General features: G+C 43.6%; 1 protein-coding gene across 2 annotated transcripts in view; it reads left to right on the top strand.

Annotated features, from left to right (window-relative positions):
* The window catches only part of ldlrap1b (low density lipoprotein receptor adaptor protein 1b), a 55,438-nt gene that overhangs the window by 17,642 nt on the left and 15,306 nt on the right, over positions 1-22,490 (top strand). For both annotated transcript variants that reach the window (XM_084014056.1, XM_084014055.1), the window contains exons 2-5: positions 12,389-12,531; positions 13,424-13,536; positions 16,304-16,418; positions 17,752-17,824. In XM_084014056.1, coding sequence (XP_083870182.1) covers positions 12,389-12,531; positions 13,424-13,536; positions 16,304-16,418; positions 17,752-17,824 — 444 coding nt within the window. The remainder of the gene's footprint in view (positions 1-12,388; positions 12,532-13,423; positions 13,537-16,303; positions 16,419-17,751; positions 17,825-22,490) is intronic.

Below are 22,490 nucleotides of genomic sequence, written 5' to 3'. Positions count from 1 at the left end.
AACGGCCACAAAACCCCACCAATATCAGGATTTAAAAAAATCACTGCGACAAAATTAGGCAAAACACCCTCCCGATTTTTTAATATGATTTTAACAAGAATATGATCTTTCAAAAAAAGTAAGTTTGGACCTGATACTTGTTTTTTGGAATATGGCTCTGAAGTTGGGCAAAGATGTGTTTACTTCCATTTTTGAGCCTTAATATCTGTGAAACTAATCATCTAAGAGAGACCATGTTTTGTAGAATGTTTAAGCTAACACCAGAGATAGAGGCAGAAGTGATAGAAGTCTTTTATCTGCAAAAATGGGGGCTCAGCCACTCTTCAAATGTGCTACTTCATTTCGACAAGCCTCATTTTAAGTACCTACCATACTAGGTTATCATTGAGCTACACCCCTGATATTCCATGTCTGGAGGCTTTTAGTAACAGATATACGCTGTTATTCAATATCAAACTTTGGAGACTTTTCTAATGTAATGTAAAATCTTTATGCTCAAATTAAGATTATTATTGTTTGTTGATTATTATTATTATTATTATTAATGTAACTCTCATCCAAGGACTTATTGCCTCTACAACTGTGCTACATTTTAATGTTTTCGTAAGGCTAAATTTATCAGTAGCATTTAGTCACATGTAAGTCTTTGGTAAATGGTAAAAAACACAATTGAATTGCCCTCCTGTGATGTTTACTAGTAGGCTGTTAGGACATGCAGTACCAAAACCGGCCACAAAAACCCAACCAATATCAGGATTTTAAAAAATCACTGCGACAAAATGAGGCAAAACACCCTCCCGATTTTTTAATGATTTTAACAAGAATATGATCTTTCAAAAAAAGTAAGTTTGGACCTGATACTTGTTGTCAGTTTTTTGGAATATGACTCATATTAAGCCTCAATATCTGTGAAACTAATCATCTAAGAGAGACTATATTTTGTAGAATGTTTAAGCTAACACCAGAGATAGAGGCAGAAGTGATAGAAGTCTTTTATCTGCAAAAATGGGAGCTCAGCCACTCTTCAAATGTACTACTTTATTTCAACAAATCTAGGTAAGATATGGTAGGTACTTTTTTACCTACCATACTAGGTTATCATTGAGCTACACCCCTGATATTCCATGTCTGGAGGCTATTAGCAACAGATATACACTGTAGAAATTTTGAAGGCCACAGGTGAGATAGTTTTCCAGATATTGCTGTTTAAAAATGGCTTTTCAGAGTATGATGCCAAAAACCGTCTAAACTACCCTTCATTCAATGATGTTTCATGAGAAAACTGTTGACAGTAGAGACCTAATATTTTGGATTTGTCCTATTAACAAGTGTGTCTTTGTACTTTAATTTTCTCAGGACATTCTGAGATGGTCAGGTGGGAGGCATTTGATGAAATGACACGGAATGAACCAGATTCTACATCTCTGTGTGTTCATGAATATTGGCATCCTATGTGTCCAAGCTTACCTGAACAACTTGTATATGTAGTGTGTTTTAGGGTTTTCTTTTAGGTCAATGTTTTTTGTTGTTTTTTTTCACACACACTAAAGCCCAACAACAGAGCCACGACTGTCACTACTTATGTAACAAGTTCTTTATTTAAACTAGGTTTTTCCCTTATGAGATTAGAGTCTCATCTGGGACTTAATCCAAGGTTGACAGATGCTGGGAGTGATAAATTCTCATTTTTTCACCCCCCATCATCTACCAGTAGATATTTATTATTTTTCCTGTTCACTGTTCTATATTTTTTTCGTCAGGCATGAGCGTGTCTGTTGTAATGTGGTTAATATTTATGTAGTGGTTTGTGTGTTTTAGAGGTGGTGAGCTGGTCAGATGTAAAGTTTTCCAAAGGATCTGGGTGCAAGCACCTGGCGCTGTGAAGACGTGCACAGTAGGAACCAGAACAAGACCGATTGAACCCCACCAGTTCGTTATCAACATGATACCTTGAATGAAGATAACTGACTACTCCACGTCTTACACTCACTGAAGTAGTTGCTGCCCTCTGCCTGGTTCCCCCAATCCTATCTCATTCCTGTCAGCAAACATCCGCGCTCCATTGCCTGCTCTCTCCAGCTTATTTACAGGCAGTGTCACCCCGGCGAGCACCGCAGCGCTCACTGACCAGCCACAACTCCAGCGTAGCCGAGAAGCCTTTTGAAGTTTGCTCTCATCAGCAGCGCAGCTGCAGAGAGCTTCCGTAGAGGGGGCTGGTGCTGATGGTGTTGGTTAGGGTTTGGTTGTGTGAATGCAAATGTGACCAACATGAAAATGCCTTATTATTATTCCATGCAAAGCAGCAGTGGATATATGCACCAGTCTTAAAATAGCTTTGGCTCATGAGTTGCTCATTTTAACTGTCACTGTATCCATTTGTGAAGAAAGCTGTTGTTTCATTGCTCATTCAAATTTCATTGTTTTTCCTTTGCATAATATTAATCTACTCACGTTTTTCAGGCAGACTGAAGATATCCCAACATCTGCATTGTCTAGTCTCACATTAGCTTCCTCAGGATCTCTGGGGATGAGGGATTCCTAAGACTCTGCTGTCAGGGTGAACTGCTGGTCATCCCTAGAGACTTTCCTCCTGCAAACATTAGTATGGGCAATTGAGGTACAGGGACTTGCTTCTGATATTTCAGCTCGACCAGCACAAGCCTGCAGCTGCAACTGAGTGCGTCATGTTAATGACATCTCTCCTAAGCCTTGAATCGCTCAGAGCATTTTTCAAAGCACTTTTTACAGATGGTTGAAATTCAGTGATGCCAATCTGTCAGCAATTTTAGTTTTTGTAAACACTGAAAATCTCAACTCCAGTTTACTGTTGCTTTTACATACATGAGCTAGTACTAAAGGTTAGAAATGCAGGCTGAGGTTGAGCCAGCACTATCCCTATCATATTTGTGTAACTGTCTGCAAATGTCCTAAGTGGCTGCACCTCGTAATTGACACTCTTAGTCCACTTGGACCACTTGATAACTTGATTTAGGTTGTGAAAGGAGCTAATGATTCCTCGCCGCAGATTATATTACAGCAAGGGTGTTACTTATCCAGTGTAGAAGAAATTGTGTTACCTTACATTTCTTATTTGGTTTTGGTATAATGTTCCTTTCTCTCTAAACATCAAATGTCCTGCTGAGCTGTTTTCCATTGTGTTAACCCTTGCCGTCTTGATGAAAAGACTCCTTGATCTTTCCCTCTTCCTGAATGGTCTCTGTCTCAAATACATTGATCAAGGCCCGATGAGTGACCCCTGTAGTGACATCGTCTAGCTCTCTCGAGAACAGTCACACCTTGTAGATATCAACAGATGTCTCTTCCTCTGCAGAGAGACATGTGTTGATTCAATGCAAATCCACTCATGACGCCTTCCCTTTTGTTGTCTGGCATGTTCTGTATAAATCCAACTCGGCCAAGCCATTCAAGAGACTGGATCTTCATAGACACACTGTGAATTTCTTTTCTCCACTGTCAGTGATTAAACCTCATTTGAACCAGCTACAGAATTGGACCTGAAGAGTTTTCTTCCACACCAGACACTGATGTAACCACAGGATCAGTAGAGGATGTAAGCCCGATGTGTTCCCCACACTTAGGAGCTCAAAGACCTTGACCTTAGAGTGGGTCTTCACTCCAGATTCACCCATTACTTAAGTATGGGTTTGGTTAGGCTGACTCCTGGCTATTTAGCAGATGAATAGCATTGTGTAGTTGTAACATGTTGAACTAAGGGACCACTCAGTATTCATGGAATGGACCACCGGAGGGGTTATGTCTTAATACACCTGATTGAGGGATGGGTCACCCAACAATTTTTAGTCTGGGGGGGGGGGGGTTGGTCCTCTTCTCATGAAAACAGCAACATTTCAAATATAGTATAAAAATACATCTCAGCAACATATTCATTTTTTAAAGTTATATTTTTGGCCTTTTATTGCGGGAGGACAGCGTGAGAGTAAAAGGGGTGAGACAGAGCGACGACATGCATTCAAAGAGGGCTGCAGGGCGGATTCAAACCCAGGACCGCTTCAGGGAGCCTCGGTACATGGGGCGATAACTCTACCACAGAGCTATCAGCGCACTTTTGACATTAATTTAATTAATCGGATCTAGTAGTGCTCTTATGATGGGGCATTCATATTATATGACTATTAACTTATGCATTTGCACAGTCACACGATGTTCTTGATGTGAAATATTAATACCTGACCATTTGTCACTCAATATTTGTGATGTGACATATTCAGTTGATAAATTGTCCTTGGGGGGTCATATTAATAACTTGATCAAAGGTCTGAAAATCCCTCCAGTGTGTCTTAAGCCGAGTTCACACCGGATCGAAAATCGGCGTCTTTGAGAGAGTCCGCGTCCGTGACATGAGTCTACTTGGTGTGGTCGCTCGAATCGGCCCACGTCGGCGTTCATTTCAGCCGACTCAAATGTATAATCCGCCATTCGAGTAGGTCATTCTTTTACCATTCTGATTGGTGGAGGCTAGCAGCTTGACTAGCGAATCAGTGAAGCCCGGAAGTGACGATGGTAAACATACCAGATAAACAGTGGAATCGAATACGAATTCCACTTCCATAAGAATAAGTGCGAGAGCTGACAAGGCCAGTGTCTCCGTATCGACATCATCCAACATTTTAGATTTTTCCGTTCAGAGAGTAATCACAACTACAGTCTACAACCTCACTCTGCTGACAACAGTGACTGGTGAGGACAGCGTGCTCTGTGTTATGGTCTAGAGAGGACCGGCTACTTCCGGTTTTCGTGTTTTTTGGCCCACAATACAGATTAGCGCCGCCTGTTGTTTTGGAGACTATACATATCGCGCAAGCGCGGAACATATGGCGTCGGCTGTAATTCCGTAGGTGTGAACCGCCCATGTCGTTGTTCGAGTCGGCCATATTAAGTAGCCCGACTTCATTTACCGACGCGAGTCGGGCAGTTCTTCCGGTGTGGACTCGCCTTTAAAATGAATAATGAACAGCCCTAAATGTCTTTTATTGCATGATGTCTTTTTGGTCAGTTTTTAAATGATACAATTTATCCTGGAAATGCTAATCAATAACTATTTCATCATAAAAGCTAAAGCTGTATAACACTAGCAGGGTTTATTATGACTTATTCTTCTGATTGTTAAGATACATTTTCAGAAAATAGCCAAAAATCTCCATGACAATGCATACTTTTGTTGTGGAAATCTGATTGCAAATGGGCTCAATTCCATACAGAGATCAATGGTCTCCACAGGACAAGAGCGCAATATTGACGTTACATCTGGTTTATATGCCATTGTTCTACAGGAAGCATGTGTAATCTGCCCAGAGACGGTAAACAAAAAGTTGTCATCTACCAGTATGAACTTTCACACTGAAATGTTGTTTATATAATGTGAAGAGAAGTAAATCGCCTTGAGCTGCTCACCTTGCGATTCCTCTGAAGAAAAAATCAAAAGCCCGGCCTCAAGTTTCATTGTACAGACGGAATTTACAATATTGAGACCTGAATTAGTATCATCGTCTCGTACGTGCTGAAGGAGATAATCTTTTTTTGAATAACTACAGTGGCAGCAGTTGGAAGGATTGTAAATGAGTTTTGGCAAATAGTCAAGTAGCCATGTTTTTCCTCTTAACCTATATTTCCCACATAATTTAAAACCTTGAAAACATGTTTATTTCAAATTGCAAATAAGTACCTACATCACTTCCTGACCTGGGCCCTCATTTATAAAACTGTGCGTAGGATCCTTACTAAAAGTGTACGTACGCCAAAAAGCCAAAGTTTGCGTGCGCCAATAAAAAAAATCAGATTTATAAAACTGTGCGCACGCAAGCTGTACGCAATGTTCCCTTTATAAATCACAGGATCATCTACAAGTGTGCTACCTGAGTCCCGCCCTGTACACGCCCACATTTTACTATGTTAATGAGCCGGCATGCAATCGTTTCCGTGTGGTGAATCACGGCGACAGGTCAGGAAAAAAGCGAAGAAACGTAACTTTTCAGAAACGGTGAAAGAGACACTTGTTTGGGAGGTGGATGCCCGGAAAATAATTTAATTTAGTGGCCACAGCAGCGGGATCATGAAGAAAAAGACGCAGTGCGAGTGGCAACACATTCCTGCTGCAGTCAACGGCGTCAGTGGGACGGAGCGGACGGTGATCTGAAGGTAAATGAATTATTTCCGCTCCTAACATGGATTTAATGTATTGCTAGAGTATTTGAGGAGGTTTGATTTTGATGTGACTTTGACGGGGATTGTGTCCGAAAAGGAGGGAGACACAGACCAGAGGTATAAGGGTGAACAGATTTTAAACTTTTATTGTATATAAAACAAAACGTTAAATAGTTTTTGTCCTTCCAGAGTCTGCAGCGTTGGGCTCAGAGGAGGGTGACGTGAGGAGGGTGACGGTGAGGAGGGTGATGGTGAGGAGGGTGACGGGCCCTCGGCACAGCGTCCGGGTCCGGCGCAAAGCAGCAGCGCACCCCGGGCGCATGGCACATCAAGCGGTCGGGTGCACACTGATGCCGTCCTGCAACTTCAGCGAGACACAATCACCGCCATCAACAACGTTGCAGATGAGCTACGGCAAACGCGCACTGTGATTAATAAAATAATAAGTTTACAATGAACATTGATCGTTGTCTTCCTTATATTACAAACGCATAACATCCTCACGGATTCTTGCGCCCTGTTGATACCCCTCCAGTCGGGCAGGGGGCCGAGGCTCATCATGCTGGGGACTCTACCACCTTTGCTGGGTGGAGTCTGCCTCCTGAAGTTCGGTAAAGTTGCGCTCTCCACGCTCCACGACTGAGCGCGCACGAGCGTGGCACTTATTATAGCGCATTTCCTCTGCGCTCTGGTGGTTTAAAAACGAGGATAAAGTGTAACAAGTATACGATGGCTTAATGGCTGTATGTATGTGCGTTGATGATATATGCACATAAATAAGGAGAATATTTAGTTATTCCCGCTGTGTTCTGCAGTGATCTAATGGAGGATATTTATTGTATGTATTACATGCATTTGGGCCGTCTCCTCCTGCGGTGACAGCGCTGATTCAATATTTAGGGCCCGAGCGCCGACAACGTCGGGCTGCGAAGCCCTATTGAAACCTTACGGATTATTCTTCTTTTTATTATTTCGCAAGTTCGACGGCCTTTTTGGGGGCCTTATCATATTCAGAAGTTGAAAAAAATTTGCATGCCCATGGGGACTGGCGAAAAATTTGATATTTTAAAGGTTTCATAGTTGGCCACATAAAACTTGCTCTCTAGCGCCACCTAACGTGCCGCGCAAGCCTTTTAGGCCAAGCCTCTCACACCGTAACTCCGATTGACATAAAATTTTGTAGACATGTGCGGGCAAGTATGCTCTACAAAAAATTACATTATGACACCAAAGTCCGCCTACCGAATTTTTCCGCCATTTTGAATTTTGTGAAAAACACGTTTTTGCTAATTTCTCCTAAACCGTAGATCCGATTCTCACCAAATTTGCTGTGCCTCATCATTAGACCAAGCTGGGCAAGTGGCATGAAAAGAGTTGAAAAAGGTTGTTGCCTTCAGAAGTTATTAGCCAATGAACATCAGAGGGGCGGGGCTCTAGCAATCAATAGACATAACTCCACAATATATAACCCAATCATCACGAAACTTGCAGGATATATTGACTTATGTCCGTGGAACATATCCTGAAAGTTTTATTAAAATTGACCACTCGGGGGCGCTACAGTAAATCAGCCATTTTGGGCCATTTTACGCCATTTTAGCGAATTGTAGGGTTCGTATTTTAACGAACTCCTCCTACACCGTTGATCCGATTCCTACCAAACTTTGTGAGCCTGTTCTAGAGGCCTCGACAATTAAAAATCATCGAAAGGTCTTCCAAAAGTCCTACGGGAGCGCAATTACGGCGCCCTGAACATGGACAAATTTCATGCTTCGCCACAATACTCTAAACTGTTATAACTTCAATGTGCATTGTCTGATCATGTTCAAACTTCTCAAATTTGATGAGAGTCCCACCCTGAACACGTCTGCACTGCAATATTGACTCACAATCAGAGCGCCACCTAGTGGCGACATAAAATGTCATGTTTTTACACCGGTATAAGGTCCCAGTGTCGTGGAACTTTGCACCCCAGTCGAGCGTGACGACACAGTGATGGATGCGACGATTCAGGCTAGCCACAACCAGCGCCGTGGCGGTGGCTGGGGACGACCCTCGCCGTGGCGATGGCTGGGGACGACAGGCGCCAGCCGTGGCGGTGGCCGGTGACGACCCGCGCCGTGGCGGTGGCCGGGGACGCCCGGGGACGACTGGCAACATGGCGGTGGCCGGGGACGACCCGCCCCGTGGCGGTGGCAAGGCCAGGCGGTCCGACACGTCAGGCGGCCGTAGCACTAACCGAGTTACGTGCCATGCGAGGGCCCGTTATCACTGCTCGCAGTTTTAATTCAAAATGATTTTGATTTAAGATACAAGTCAGATTTTAAAAGAAGGTGTTAATATGAAAAATAATATCACTCATTAATAGCGTCAAAAACATTGCTGGAGTTCCTCATGATAACGCAGATCAAACGTATGATAGTGTAATTAAATGTGTGCGAGTCATCAAAAATATTTAGTTCTTCTCACGTTTACTGCTGATTCCCTTCCAGTCTCCAGAATGTGCGTACTGGTACGCATGCCTCAGAGTTTGCTTACGGGTACGCACACTTTCCCGTCAAGTTTGGTTTTTATAGATCACAACATTTGCGTGGAAAGTGGCGTACGCACGTTTCCAGCCCCGTTTTGTGCGTACGCAAGCTTTATAAATGAGGGCCCAGGTCACTTATGATAAGCTGTAAAACTGCGGTCAAAAAAGCTGTTAAAACTGCTCACCACATAAACCTAAAACTAACCTAAACCTTCCTCGAAAGACTCCCTGCTTCACAGTAACAGTGTCTTCTCTTGAATACTTTATCTGTGAAGCAGCTGCTGCAAGTGTATAGGGTAATTCCGTGTCATTTCATCAAATGCCTCCCACCTGACCATCTCAGAATGTCCTGAAAAAATTAAAGTACAAAGACACACTTGTTAATAGGACAAATCCAAAATATTAGGTCTCTACTGTCAACAGTTTTCTCATGAAACATCATTGAATGAAGGGTAGTTTAGACGGTTTTTGGCACCATGCTCTGAAAAGCCATTTTTAACAGCAATATCTGGAAAACTATCTCACCTGTGGCCTTAAAAATTTCTACAGTGTATATCTGTTACTAATAGCCTCCAGACATGGAATATCAGGGGTGTAGCTCAATGATAACCTAGTATGGTAGGTACTTAAAATGTGGCTTGTTGAAATAAAGTAGTACATTTGAAGAGTGGCTGAGCTCCCAGTTTTGCAGATAAAAGACTTCTATCACTTCTGCCTCTATCTCTGGTGTAAGCTTAAACATTCTACAAAATATGGTCTCTCTTAGATGATTAGTTTCACAGATATTGAGGCTTAAAAATGGAAGTTTTTTGGAATATGACTCTGAAGTTGGGCAAAGATGTGTTATCTTTGCCCAACTTCAGAGTCATATATCATATTCTTGTTAAAATCATATAAAAAAATCGGGAGGGTGTTTTGCCTCATTGTCGCAGTGATTTTTTAAAATCCTGATATTGGTGGGGGTTTTGTGGCCATTTTTGGTACTGCATGTCATAATAGCCTACTAGTAAACATCACAGCATGGCAATTCAATTGTGTTTTTTACCATTTACCAAAGACTTATGTGACTAAATGCTACTGATAAATTTAGCCTTACGAAAACATTAAAATGTAGCACAGTTGTAGAGGCAATAAGTCCTTGGATGAGAGTTACATTAATAATAATAATAATAATCAACAAACAATAATAATCTTAATTTGAGCATAAAGATTTTACATTACATTAGAAAAGTCTCCAAAGTTTGATATTGAATAACAGTTTGTCTCTATGCTCACTATGAGGGATCACACATTTTTCATCTTAGATCCAATTCCTTAGTCACATTCATTAATTTGGCAGTCACTTTACAATTTGTCTAATGTACATCTCTGCTCTGTTGTGCTCATCTTTTTTGATGGCATACATGCGCCCAGTTTCTATAGAGGGAACGTCAAATCTTGCAATTCTATGCTGCAGTGGGACATTGCATATGTCTTCTCTTCTTGGCCAGTAGAAACTCTTGGCAGGGCCATGTGGGTTCATGAACTGAACCAGTACATCTTCATCTGAAGCATCTCTGATACTTCCTATCCACCATTTCTGATCATACACACAACTCACATATTGTCTCATAGTGAGCATAGAGACAAACTGTTATTCAATATCAAACTTTGGAGACTTTTATACTGTAATGTAAAATCTTTATGGTCAAATTAAGATTATTTGATTTGGTTGTGTAATGTATGTACTTAAAGTATGACAAAATGTTTGTTCATGGTTTAAGACATTAAAAGCTGCTTTCAGCATGTTTAACTCACATTCAAGGATTATTGCCTCTGTAACTACAACTGTGCTACATTTTAATGTTTTAGTAAGGCTTAATTTATCAGAAGCATTTAGTCACATGTAAGTCTTTGGTAAATGGTAAAAAACACAATTGAATTGCCCTCCTGTGATGTTTACTAGTAGGCTGTTAGGACATGCAGTACCAAAAACGTCCACAAAAACCCCACCAATATCAGGATTTTAAAAAATCACTGCGACAAATTGAGGCTGAAGTTTGGACCTGATACTTGTTGTCAGTTTTTTGGAATATGGCTCTGAAGTTGGGCAAAGATGTGTTTACTTCCATTTTTGAGCCTTAATATCTGTGATATTACCTAATATTTTGGATTTGTCCTATTAACAAGTGTGTCTTTGTACATGAATTTTTTCAGGACATTCTGAGATGGTCAGGTGGGAAGATTTTCAGAAATTTGATGAAATGACATGGAATGACCCTATATATTTAGTTTGCTGGGTGATTAAAAAAATATTTACACTGTCTTTTTTTTTCTTTTCTTTTTTTTTTTACCAAGCTGTGACTTATTTTCCAAATCCAAACAAAGCTGGAGTAAGGAAATAATATCAGGGTTAGCTATGGTGTAAGGGTTTCAAAATCTACAGCCACTCAATTTATTTTGCTGCGGTAAGTGAAGCGGCCACTTTGATATTTTACCAGCATTTTCTGATACCCTTGCTCACATTTTACATCAAAAAGTAAAATTGAAAGGATTTCTTTTCAGTTATATTTTTCTTTATTAATGTTATTTTTTGTAACAACACCTTTCTTGTTTTATACAAAACACAGAGATAGTCATTTCTGGAGCTAATAATATACACAGCCCTCGCATGCTGGTTCTCCCTCATTTTACCAGCCCAGTAGTCCAGATTATTATTACAAAACTACAGCACAATATGTACAGTATGCTAACATATTTAAAATGTATTTTAGCGAGTACTTTATACATTATATTAGAGCCTTTTGCTTTTGTATTTCTGCAAAGAGGAATAGCAAAAGTATGTGCTCATACACACACCCAAAAATTATGAGGTGGTTTGGCTTCTTAAGGCCCCCACACACCGCCCAGACGTCCAACTGCCTTATCCGACCACTCTCCGCCCACTCTGTTGCCTCTCGTCTGACCCGTTCGGCAGAAAAGTTGCGTTGTACACACCACTTGGACGTGCTTCCGACACCACAGCAGCGTGTACGTTCTGCACTTGCGCGAGATGCAATAAGCCTCCTTAACAGTGGGTGGCGCTAGTCTCGTGCCAGTACTCCAAAACAGGAAAACAGGAAATGACGGAACGGAGTGCAGATAAAAACAATGCACACACGTCTTGGTTCAGTATTCGTTCGACTCGAGAAGACCTTTGTGGACAAAATACTTGGCATTTCTGGAAAGATGACTCTGGCTAGGGTGACACTCGCGTTGTGTGCTCTCGGGCTCATTATTTTACGAAGACGTCGTCTCAGTAGGGAACGAGTAATACGGAGTTTACCATCGTCACTTCCGCCCCGCCCACACACCGCCATTGGATACTCTGATTCGCTAGCACACCGCCAATCAGAGTATCCAATGGCTCAGACGTCCAACAGCCCACCTCCTCAGCCTTCGCATGCTCAGTCTGATCAGACAACGTCCGCGCGGCTCCGAAAGCTTCCGACGCAGCTGTACACACCAAACATATGTGTTCCCGACCTCGTCCGAGCCTCTCCAAACGCTTCAGACGTCCAACGGTTGGGCCGGTGTGTTCCTGCCAATACAGCTGAGACAACTCTGTGCTCTACTGACACATGTCTTACAGTACCAGTAGTGGGGTTGTTGATGTGCAGAACAGAAGTCTCACTAATACATTTCTCTCATCTGCAGAGCTTCCAGAGAACTGGTCAGACACGAGGGAGACCCTTCTGGAGGGCATGGTGTTCCAGCTCAAGTACCTGGGGGTCACAATGGTTGAGCAGCCCAAAGGAGAGGAGCTGTCCGCGACTGCTGTCAAGAGGATAGTTGCCACGGTGAGAGACAACACCCACCTACATTATTGCAGCAGGGAAGACACACATATAACAGGAATAGCTTAAAGTGTACCCAAAATCTCTTATCAACACATTCCTATTAAGAAAACTATTCCCAGAAAATAGGTTTCTCTCAAGCATGTATAATGTCTTGCCCCCATCATCACCTCCACCACTTGGAAATCATTGGTATCCATCAGTTGTCTCTTTGGTGAAAAGTGACTGGTTGTCTATCTACTCATTCCCCTGAGGACCAGGCCGATATTTAGAAGAGGATGCAATTAGTTTAGACACTGTTGCTCAGTATAGGGCTCAGCCATGTTTATCATGGTAGTTAGGGCTTAATGTGAGATCTGACAGCTCAGTGGATAATTAAGTTAGAGGTGGCAGAATGGTGAGACTTGGGTCCTTGATGTATGGAGATGAAGGCAGAGGCTCCGATTGGGCATAATCTGTTGGCTCCCTCTGAAAAGAATGTTAGGCTCTGTGGAATGGGATATTGTCATATTGTGCAACACGTGCACTTGTTGTAAACAATGTTTTATCAGGCCATGATGTCACTTACTCTGAATTGGATGTCTCTTTCTCACGCATATTTTTATACTTGATTAGTCTTGATTCAAGTTTACTTGTGAGTTTGTTTTGACAATGTTTTTTTTAATTGCCTTACTGCATATATAATTTCATTATGTTAAACAAGCAAGCAGCTTTGCAATTTATAGTTTGTCATGTGATTCCACATATCTTTTGATTGGCATCTTTTGACATACAGTCTGGATTCTATGAAAACTAGTTTGACACTAGATTGATTTTCCTTTCTTAACTCTTAACACCTTCTTCTTTTCTCTTTGTGCCCTTCACCGTTTCTTTTTCCTTCTTCTCTTCCTTCTAGGCTAAAGCCAGTGGAAAAAAACTCCAGAAAGTCACATTGACGGTCTCTCCACGAGGAATCATCCTTTACGACAGTGCCTCCAACCAGCTGATTGAAAACATCTCCATATACAGGTCAGTCCTGTGCCCCTGACAGCCCCAGTTATGAAATACTTTTACCCTAAGCTTGTCCTTATCATCCACAATAAAACAAAAGTTGTTATTTGTAAGAATGTGGTTCTCCAAGGCGGCATGTATGTGTGAGAAGACCGTAATCAGTCTATCAGCAATTTGTCGCATCAATCTCAGCTCTCTTGGGAGCATTGCAACAGCTGTATGTCTGATCTTGCTACACACACACACACACGCACACACACACACACACACAAACATGGTTCCTCTGTTAAATGCAGACAGATCTAACTTGCCTGCCATAGCCTGCCACAGCCTGCACACTTTAAGGTCCCATATTATGAAAAACAGGTTTTCTCTGGTCTCTACACCTATGAACTGGTCCTCCCTGAACCTGTCAACTCCCAGGATGAGGAAAACTAGCGACTCCTGCATGGTCTCTGCAGCCCACCCACTGGTAAAACAACGCTCCTACAGGCTGTTCAGATTCAGCTCCTGTTGTTACGTAATAAAAAGGAGTCATTTGCATAGGCCGAACTCCTCTGGTGTATGTGGACAGGGCGTTTCGCAACACAGTGGGGAGAGCGCAGCTCGACTTACCAGTTGTGGCGCTGGGTGATCCGGCTTGTGCTCCGTGAATAAATCCCGGTGCGCGTGAAGCTGGAGACAATCCTCCCTCTGTCTCACACGCTCTGGTGTGTCTTCACTGCTGCCTCCGGCCGGAGGGAGCCTGGGGGCACGTGTCCAACAGATCGCCGTGCACGACCGTCCGGGTCTGGTCTCTTGCGTTTCATTTTTAATGACAATGTGCCGGCTACGGTCCGTGTTAGCTTGTATGTGTGTGCTAACCCCTTCACATCGGACTGCTTCAGTAACGAGGGTCAGTACAAAGCTGGCTTTGCCTCAACACTGACCCTCGTAAAAGGATCTGACCCAACAACTTCACCTGAGCCACATGGGTGAGCCATAGAGATACAGCCACGTAAACATTGGCGCATTCTGCCGCTAGCGTAAGCAGCATCATCTCCGTGGCTCTCCAAGTAGGTGATGACAGATGGAGCTCATTAGCATTTAAAGGTGCAGACACAGAACCAGCCTGTTCTCAGGAGAGCTCAGCAGAGCTCATTTGAGCAACTTTTAGACAGCTGAAATTCAGGACCACGGTTTGGGGCAATGCATTTCGAAAACAGTGTTGTTGTACCACTGACAGCTGTGTTAAATTGATGAAAAACAGTATAATATGGGATCTTTAACGATGCCTAACCTCCACTGGCCTCACGCTTATGATCCAAGCTGAATCACTTTTCTAAAATTCCACATTTATGAGTCTACATATCAAGCAGAGAGGGTACTTTCCCCAACATTTTCAAGCATGAATAGGCTTATGTTGAATAATTTTGTTTTGCTTAAAAGGTGGTAGATTGAGGACGAGTTTCAATTGTTGGCGTTTTTCTAAAGTTGTCCACACCTACTGCCTTTCTCTTGTCATCATTGTACTGAAATTTGGAGGAATTAAACTATTCTCAAAAAGAAGAAATAATATATCTTGTCTGTCATTGACGAATATAAAGTAAATACTACAGAAAATTAAAAGGCTTAGTGCATGAGGTGAGTCCAGCTGTGACTTCAAGATGGTACGAAGACATCCAGCAGCTGGTTGTCTCTTGCACCCCATTGAAGCTCTCCTCTCTGAACATCTGCTAAAACGTTGGACAACCAATAAATTTGATTTGTCTAGACTCCCAATTTCCCTGACGCCCTCCCGCCACAACATTTGCCTGTAAATCTTGTGTTGTACAGACAGCTACTGTCATTCTGAAACCTCTCCACCTCTCCTTTCCTTCCTTGCTTTTATTTATTTATTATAGCCACACCTTGGTAATTAGTTAACTCTCCCACAGTCAAGTTTGAGCACGGTGCTGATGCTCAAAGGGGAAATGAAAGACAGATGGCAGATATTCATCATTGCTTTCCTCTATCGATTTGTGTTTCGCTCCCCAACTAGCCAGTGTGCCCATCACTTTGGTATTAGGGTAATAACAAGATGATCAAATAATGGGGGAATGGCTATTTGTGGAGCATTACACCTTAATTCAAATCCCTTCTCTGCACTGAGACTGACAAGCAAGACTCATACGTCTCTCACATGCAACACAGACAGCAGGAGCAGATGACCACCTACACTAGAATCTGACAAGAACAGTCACCTCTTGTCTGTATGAGTCTTTTCATGTGCCAGGCCCAATTTAAAAGCTACAATTTAAACTGTATTACATGGTTGTTAAACAGGTGGACGCGGTTGATGTAGCAACTTGTTTTGAAAAAAGAGAAACACCATCCCTTTGGCAAAACTGCACAGATGTCCACTTCGCACATGTTCAGTTCAAATACATGACATTGTTCAGCTCTGTACATGCACATAGCTGGAGTGTGTATTTGATAATCTGCGGGGCGGTGAGATTGTGAGCGCAGTTTACTATAAGAATGGCAGGGATGTTTTTCTTATAATAGTTTAGAAAAATGCTAGATTGAATAGTTTTAATCAGATTGGTGAACTAGCTCAAGGGCTTAGTGCAGATGAAGTTACATGTCCCCACTTGATCTGTGATGATTTTTATAAAGTCTTTTAAAGCTTTTGCATCTGGATTTCTCTCGTGTGTGTGTGTGTGTGTGTGTGTGTGTGTGTGTGTGTGTGTGTGTGTGTGTGTGTGTGTGTGTGTGTGTGTGTGTGTGTGTGTGTGTGTGTGTGTGTGTGTGTGTGTTTTCTCAGAATATCATATTGCACGGCGGACAAGATGCATGACAAAGTGTTTGCCTACATCGTCCAGAGCCAACACAATGACAGTCTGGAGTGTCATGCCTTCCTCTGCACTAAGAGAAAAATGGTACGTAAACCAGTTTGTGCCACTACGTCTTGTACAACTATGTGCCACTGTGGGCTGTTTACCCAAAGTAATCCAATACCTATTCATGGGAAAGACAAAGTTTTAAGCACCCACCTTCTAGATAGTTCATTTGTCATTGTATAGCGAGATACGTGTCTGTAAGTGTAAGTTCTGTAAGTGGACACAAAAAAGAGTTTGCAACTGAATTGAAATATTGGATATAATGTTTACTACTCTTTCAGTTTCTTATTTCTAAATACAGAATTGATCATTTTAGAAATTACTCTTATTCGCTACCACTCATGTCATGTCTGATATGAAGTTATAGCCAGCAGCAGCAGCTTAGCTTAGCATGCAGGCAGGAAACAAGGGGAAACGGGTAGTCTGGCTCTACAAAATCCACCTATCGTCACCTTTAAATCTCACTAATTATTCAAGTCATTGCGCTTGGCCACAAAATATTCACACATGTAACCCCTGAATAAAAACACATCCTGTTTGTTGTTAGATTGCAGAATAATAGCATGTCAATTTGTGACCTTAAGTGTTTCTGGTGGCTGGTTTTCTCATCGTAGGAAATAGCCATGCTGTCCGTTTCCTGCTGTTTTGATTCTTAATGCATTACTTGAATATTCAGCAACTGGCTGGCTTCTTATTTAGCATATAGACATGAAACTAATATTGACATGTTCAACTAATTCTCAGGAAAAAAAGCAAATTGTACAACATTTTGAACTGTTCCTTTTTATGCCATTGGTTACAGTATTATTTAATGAAATAAGACTGCTGGCTATAGCTACAAAATCAAGCAATTCTTTATGGGGCAAGATTCTGCATTCAGGTATATGATTCAGCTTTTGCTCCTGGTAATCTGTGGAAAGCACTTAATGCAGATGTAGTAAATTGCGAAGAAACCATGGAACTGCATTGCCACTTGCATGTTTGCAAATGTCAAAGTATTCAGTTAAGGAGAAAGACGAGGAGTAAGAACATGCAGGGCAGGGAGGCCTTTTCTGGAGTTCTCTCCATCCCTGGAGGTTTGCAGAACGAGTGAGCCACTCCCTCCTTTTCCTTCCCCCCACTAATCTTGATCTGGCCAAAAGGCCACATATCCTCCCAGTTACATAAACAATTTGTCATGGAGCACACGGGTTTCTCTTCCTCCTGTTCAAGTGTCTGTGAAGGAACCTCTTCTGTTGGTGGGCATTTCCTCTTTTTAATAGGTCACAGCTTCCTGTCTTCCTTGAGTTTCCCTCATGTGGATGGGCTGCAGAGTATTTCTCAGTCTTTCACACTTGCCCTCACACTTGGTCTCTCTGCTTCCCTCCAACAGGCCCAAGCGGTTACCCTAACAGTGGCTCAGGCTTTCAGAGTGGCATTTGAATTCTGGCAGGCTGCCAAGGAAGGTACGCATGGTCGCCCCGACGACCAAAGGAGTGTGACGGATGAGTGAAAACGTTCCGCTCTTCTTCCCTCTCCTCCCCCACTGTTATTCTTCCCATTTACTGTATACACCCTCTATCTTCCTTCTTGGTGGCCAAACAATTATCTTGTATTTTAACCTTCCTAGTCTTGGCCTTGACACCGACAGGGGTCATGTGAAATAGTGGAGAACTGTTCAGTTATTCCTGCCAGTCACTGATGTCACACACACATATACACACACATACAGTAGAGGAATGTCCTCATCGATTTAACCAGTTTCCCCCTGTTGGGGTTGTAGCAGGAGCAGATTTGGTTATCAACAGTTAATTATTAATATCAATATGATTATCCGTATTAATAATTATATTTAATATATTATCATGATATAATCATGAATAAACGGGGCACCACCCTGGGATCAGGGAAAAGATAACCTAAAACTGTATTCAGTCTCAATATAAAGGTCTTATACTCACATGCCAATCATCGTGATCATTGGCATGGAAGCATAAAAACAATCTAACAATTAAAAAGGCGTGAAATTCAAGCACTAGCCTTCACAACCTGCTGTTATCCAGTGACATATACACAACAAGCACAAGAGACCGCTAGTTATAACATAATAAGATTTATTAAAATCAGTAATAATGATCACAATCAATAACACTGCAATTAACAAAGCCTTATTACCTAACTACCTAACACACAAAGCTAAGCTTAAACAAAGGGAGAGACACACGTGGAGTGTGTGTGCGTATGTGTGTGCGTGCGTGTGCGTACGTACGTGTGCGTGTGCGTGCGTGTGTGTGCGTGCGTGTCGAGAGAGAGAGAGAGGGAGAGATGGCTATGGGCGGCCACCAGATGGAACTATTCCTCGCAGCGTTCAGGGGCGGAGCCACTGGCGTCCGATGGAGTAGAGAGAGAGAGAGAGAGAGAGAGAGAGAGAGAGAGAGAGAGAGAGAGAGAGAGAGAGAGAGCCGTATGTAGCCACCAGATGTAGCTATGTCCCTAGCGTCCGCCGGGAACAGCTGGCTTAGGACACGTGTGTGCGGCGTGTATGTGTGTGTGTGTTAGCGGGACACGAACAAAGAGAGAGAAAATGCGCGAGCGATATTCCGAGGCCCAGAAGCCGTGCCACTGTCACACGGGCTCGCGTGAATGAACTGGCGTTTATTCCGCGAGACCGGTCTTTTAACTGATAGTAGAGGCTTTCTGAGCTCACGAATATGGCGGAGGTTAGTCGAAAACACTGTTACAGAAATCAACCCAGCTGCGTGGGTACACGATCAGCATTCACATACAGCAGCACATGAACAAACGGACTCGGCGATCCGCGATCAGAACTTAAAACACATTAACAAGAATTACAAGCATGTCCTACACTATCGAATCTCTGCTTCTGCCCAGACAAATAGCCTCTTACTTTGTCGATGTGAGATGCGTCGATGTGAGGGTTTCCGTCCCGTGCGGCGATGGCGTTCCTTGACGCCGGCAACGGACAGTAGTTCGTGGGGCGCTCTTTCAGCGCCGGATCCAATTGGTTGAAGAAAACCGTTAGTTATTCTTCCTTCTGCAGGAACAATCGCGTGGCTCAGCGATTTAGTCAGCTGATTTCAGACAAAGACGGGTCGAGTTATCCGTTCTGCTGGCAGCTGGGACGAAGAAAGTTTTTCTTCTTACCGCGGGAAACGGGAGAGTCGCGCTGTCGCGGTGGTCTCCTCGGGATCCAAAATGATAAACAAAAGAAAAATAAAACGAGTAGAGAAAAAGAGGGGAAAACAGTCTGTTGCTCGTCCAGCGAGTTTGGGGGAAAGACTGCGGCCTAGGACAAAGGGAAACGCTGCAGACGTAATCTTCACCTCCTGGCGTAACGCGAGTTACTTTGGAGAGAGAGTTTTTCTGGTGGCCGCGGGATTTATAGCTTACGGCTGGTCCGGGGGACCCCCTGGAGTCCCATGCAGTTCGCAGCCAATGGAGCGCCAGCTGTGTGACGTCAGATCTCATGACCAGGTGGAGGTGACACTAAAATGGTGGTTGTAGTTTTTTATCTCCTTTGTCCCATTGTCTGGCCGCATTGTGTAGGCTTTGTAGGCCGCATTCTGTAGTCCTAACGGTTAGGTCCCAACAGTCCCCATTTTGGTCTGAAGGTTGAGGTGTGGGACGCAACCTTCGGAGCAACATAAGGGCCGAACCGTCCATGTATTCCTTGAAACACGTGGAAGTCCAAACAGTCTGTATATTCCATGGAAAAGAGGTTAAACAGTCATTCAGGTTAAAGTCCATAACTTGATGGAGGCATTGTCTGGACAGAGATTGAGGCAAAGTATGGGCAGAGATTGAGGCAAAATTTGGGCAGAGATTTCTAACTATCTAACCTATATTAAACATCACTAAGGCACAATTTATACAAACATCAGCATTATCATTTCATTCGGGAAATTTCAAACAGGACCCATTCCTATTATGAAAAACAGAACGAAGACGGAAGGAAAGCGAGGAAAAAGAAAAGGGGTTAGTGGTCGCTAGGCTTTCTCTGGGTGGAGGTTGGAGTTAGCCTGTGGGATGTGTGTGGTATCTCTCCGGAACCTAACATTTAGTATGGCTTTAGCCTATGCGTATCCTGTTTCCCTATGATAGATAGATTGAGGATGAATCTTATGCCCAGGTTCCTGGGGTCTACTGAGATCGGGATTGCATTGCCAAGACTATAAACCAAACGCATTTATGAAGGTTGCACCACAGTTGTAATAGCGGATTGGAGGATTTTCGTGACCAGGCATCTAAGGCATGTAAGGTGTTATTAAACAGGCTGGAGTGTAAATTGACAGTGGCTACGATTCCCTGAGGGGGTGTTGCCTAAGTTCTGCAGTTGTTGTCACTGTGAGAAGGGTTTGATGTTTAGGTGTTAGTGCCTGCGGTTACCCTGCTGTGGCCATGGTGAGTCTTCTCCTGGGTGAGAGGGAGACTGCCTTCCCCTTTCGGGTGCGGCAACTGCGATCTCTAAGAGGTGTGACAGGTTTGTAGGGCTTGATCTGATTCGCATGAACCCACTTGTGTGTGGCTGGGTGCCTTGGTTGTGGGACCCTGATGCGGTAAGCCACTGGTGATAGCTTACCGACGATCTCGAAGGTTCGACTCCTCATGAGGATGTCGTCCACATAGATGAGGTTACCGCTTGCAGCCGCGTCACTCATCGCCTTGTGGAGAAAAATGTTGAACTCGGCGGGGGAGTTCGAATACCCAAGAGGGAAGCGATTCCAGGTATACTGGCGGTTCCCAAAGGAGAAGGCAAGCTTATACTGGTCGGTTGGATCAACTTTCATTGTCCAGAAACCATTAGCGATGTCTACCGTTGAGAAGAAGCGGGCTCCCTTGACTTTAGCTAGCTCCTGATCCAGGTGAATCATGGGCCAGCGGGAGAGAGGAACCTGTTTGTTCAGTGGCCGGTAGTCGATGGTGAGACGCCATCTCCCAGTGGGTTTCAAGACCGGCCAGATTGGAGAATTATATGTTGAGTTGCATTCCCGGATGATTTGCTTCTCCAGCAATTTGTCCAGGATGTCTCGGATAGACTCGTATGCGGCTAACGGGATCCTGTACTGGCGTACGAAGGTCGGTGGCGCATTCGGATCAGTGGGGATGCGGACCTTGTGAAGTTGGGTCTCCCCACAGTCCTGCGAGTCTCGGGAGAAGATCGGCTGGAAGTCGTGGAACAACTTCCGTAGCGCGTCTCTCTGGTCCTCGGTAGTGAGGGCATCTGCTTTGGCAAGCTGTTGGGTTATCTCAGACTCAAAGCCCGAATAGGGTTCCTCAGGTGGTTGGTGTGTCTCACCTGAGGTCGCTTCGGTCGATTGAGTCGTTAATGCGTAGACGACCAGATCACCCCCTTTCCCCAATGCTGTGCCACAAATGGCTTCACCGTGAAGGGTTTCACGACGGGCCATGGTGATCATTGCGGTTGGGAATGTGAAAAGGACATCGTCTAAGTTTTGGACCAGGATGTAGGTCGAACGATTGTTCAACTCAAGCAGGGGTGTGCCGCAGACGGTAAGGTTAAGTTCCCAGAAATGGGGTAAGGGCTGGAAGAATGCTTGGGAGCCAGGCATCTTCTGTCCCTTAAGGATGGCGAGCCGGATGGGGACACCTGCGGTCCTGGCAGGGACCATCATGTCAACTTCACTGGCAACCTGACATGCCTCTGGGATGGTTTGGCCTGATGTCAGGTGTTCAAGTTCAATGGGCAGGGGCTCGTTCTTAGCATTAGCCTGGGACCAAAGAATCTGATTGACCGTGTCCAGTTTGGTGCCAAGTCTGACCAGAATATCAGCACCTAAAAGGAATGGTGGATGTAGTTTGGGCACTACGCTTATGAAATGGTCAACCTGTTTCTTCCCAATACGGATCGAGAGGGCGCACACTCCTACCGCCTTAAGGTGAATCTGCGGTGATTCTGCAGAAAGGAGGTGGTGGTTGAGAGGCGCGAAAACTGGGAGAGGTTGATGCTGCAGATGGTGGTACAGATCTTGACTGACGGCTGTCTTCTCTGACCAAAGCCCCAGGATCGCTTCTGGGACATGGGTGTCATTGAGATGCACACCGCCAACCAGATGAGGGCTGTAAAGTGCTGGGTTTCGGTTCTCCAGCGGA

Source organism: Eutrigla gurnardus (genome assembly GCF_963514095.1).
Source record: "Eutrigla gurnardus genome assembly, chromosome: 7".
NCBI classification, from domain to species: domain Eukaryota; kingdom Metazoa; phylum Chordata; class Actinopteri; order Perciformes; family Triglidae; genus Eutrigla; species Eutrigla gurnardus.
This window is presented reverse-complemented; position numbering and strand designations above follow the sequence as displayed.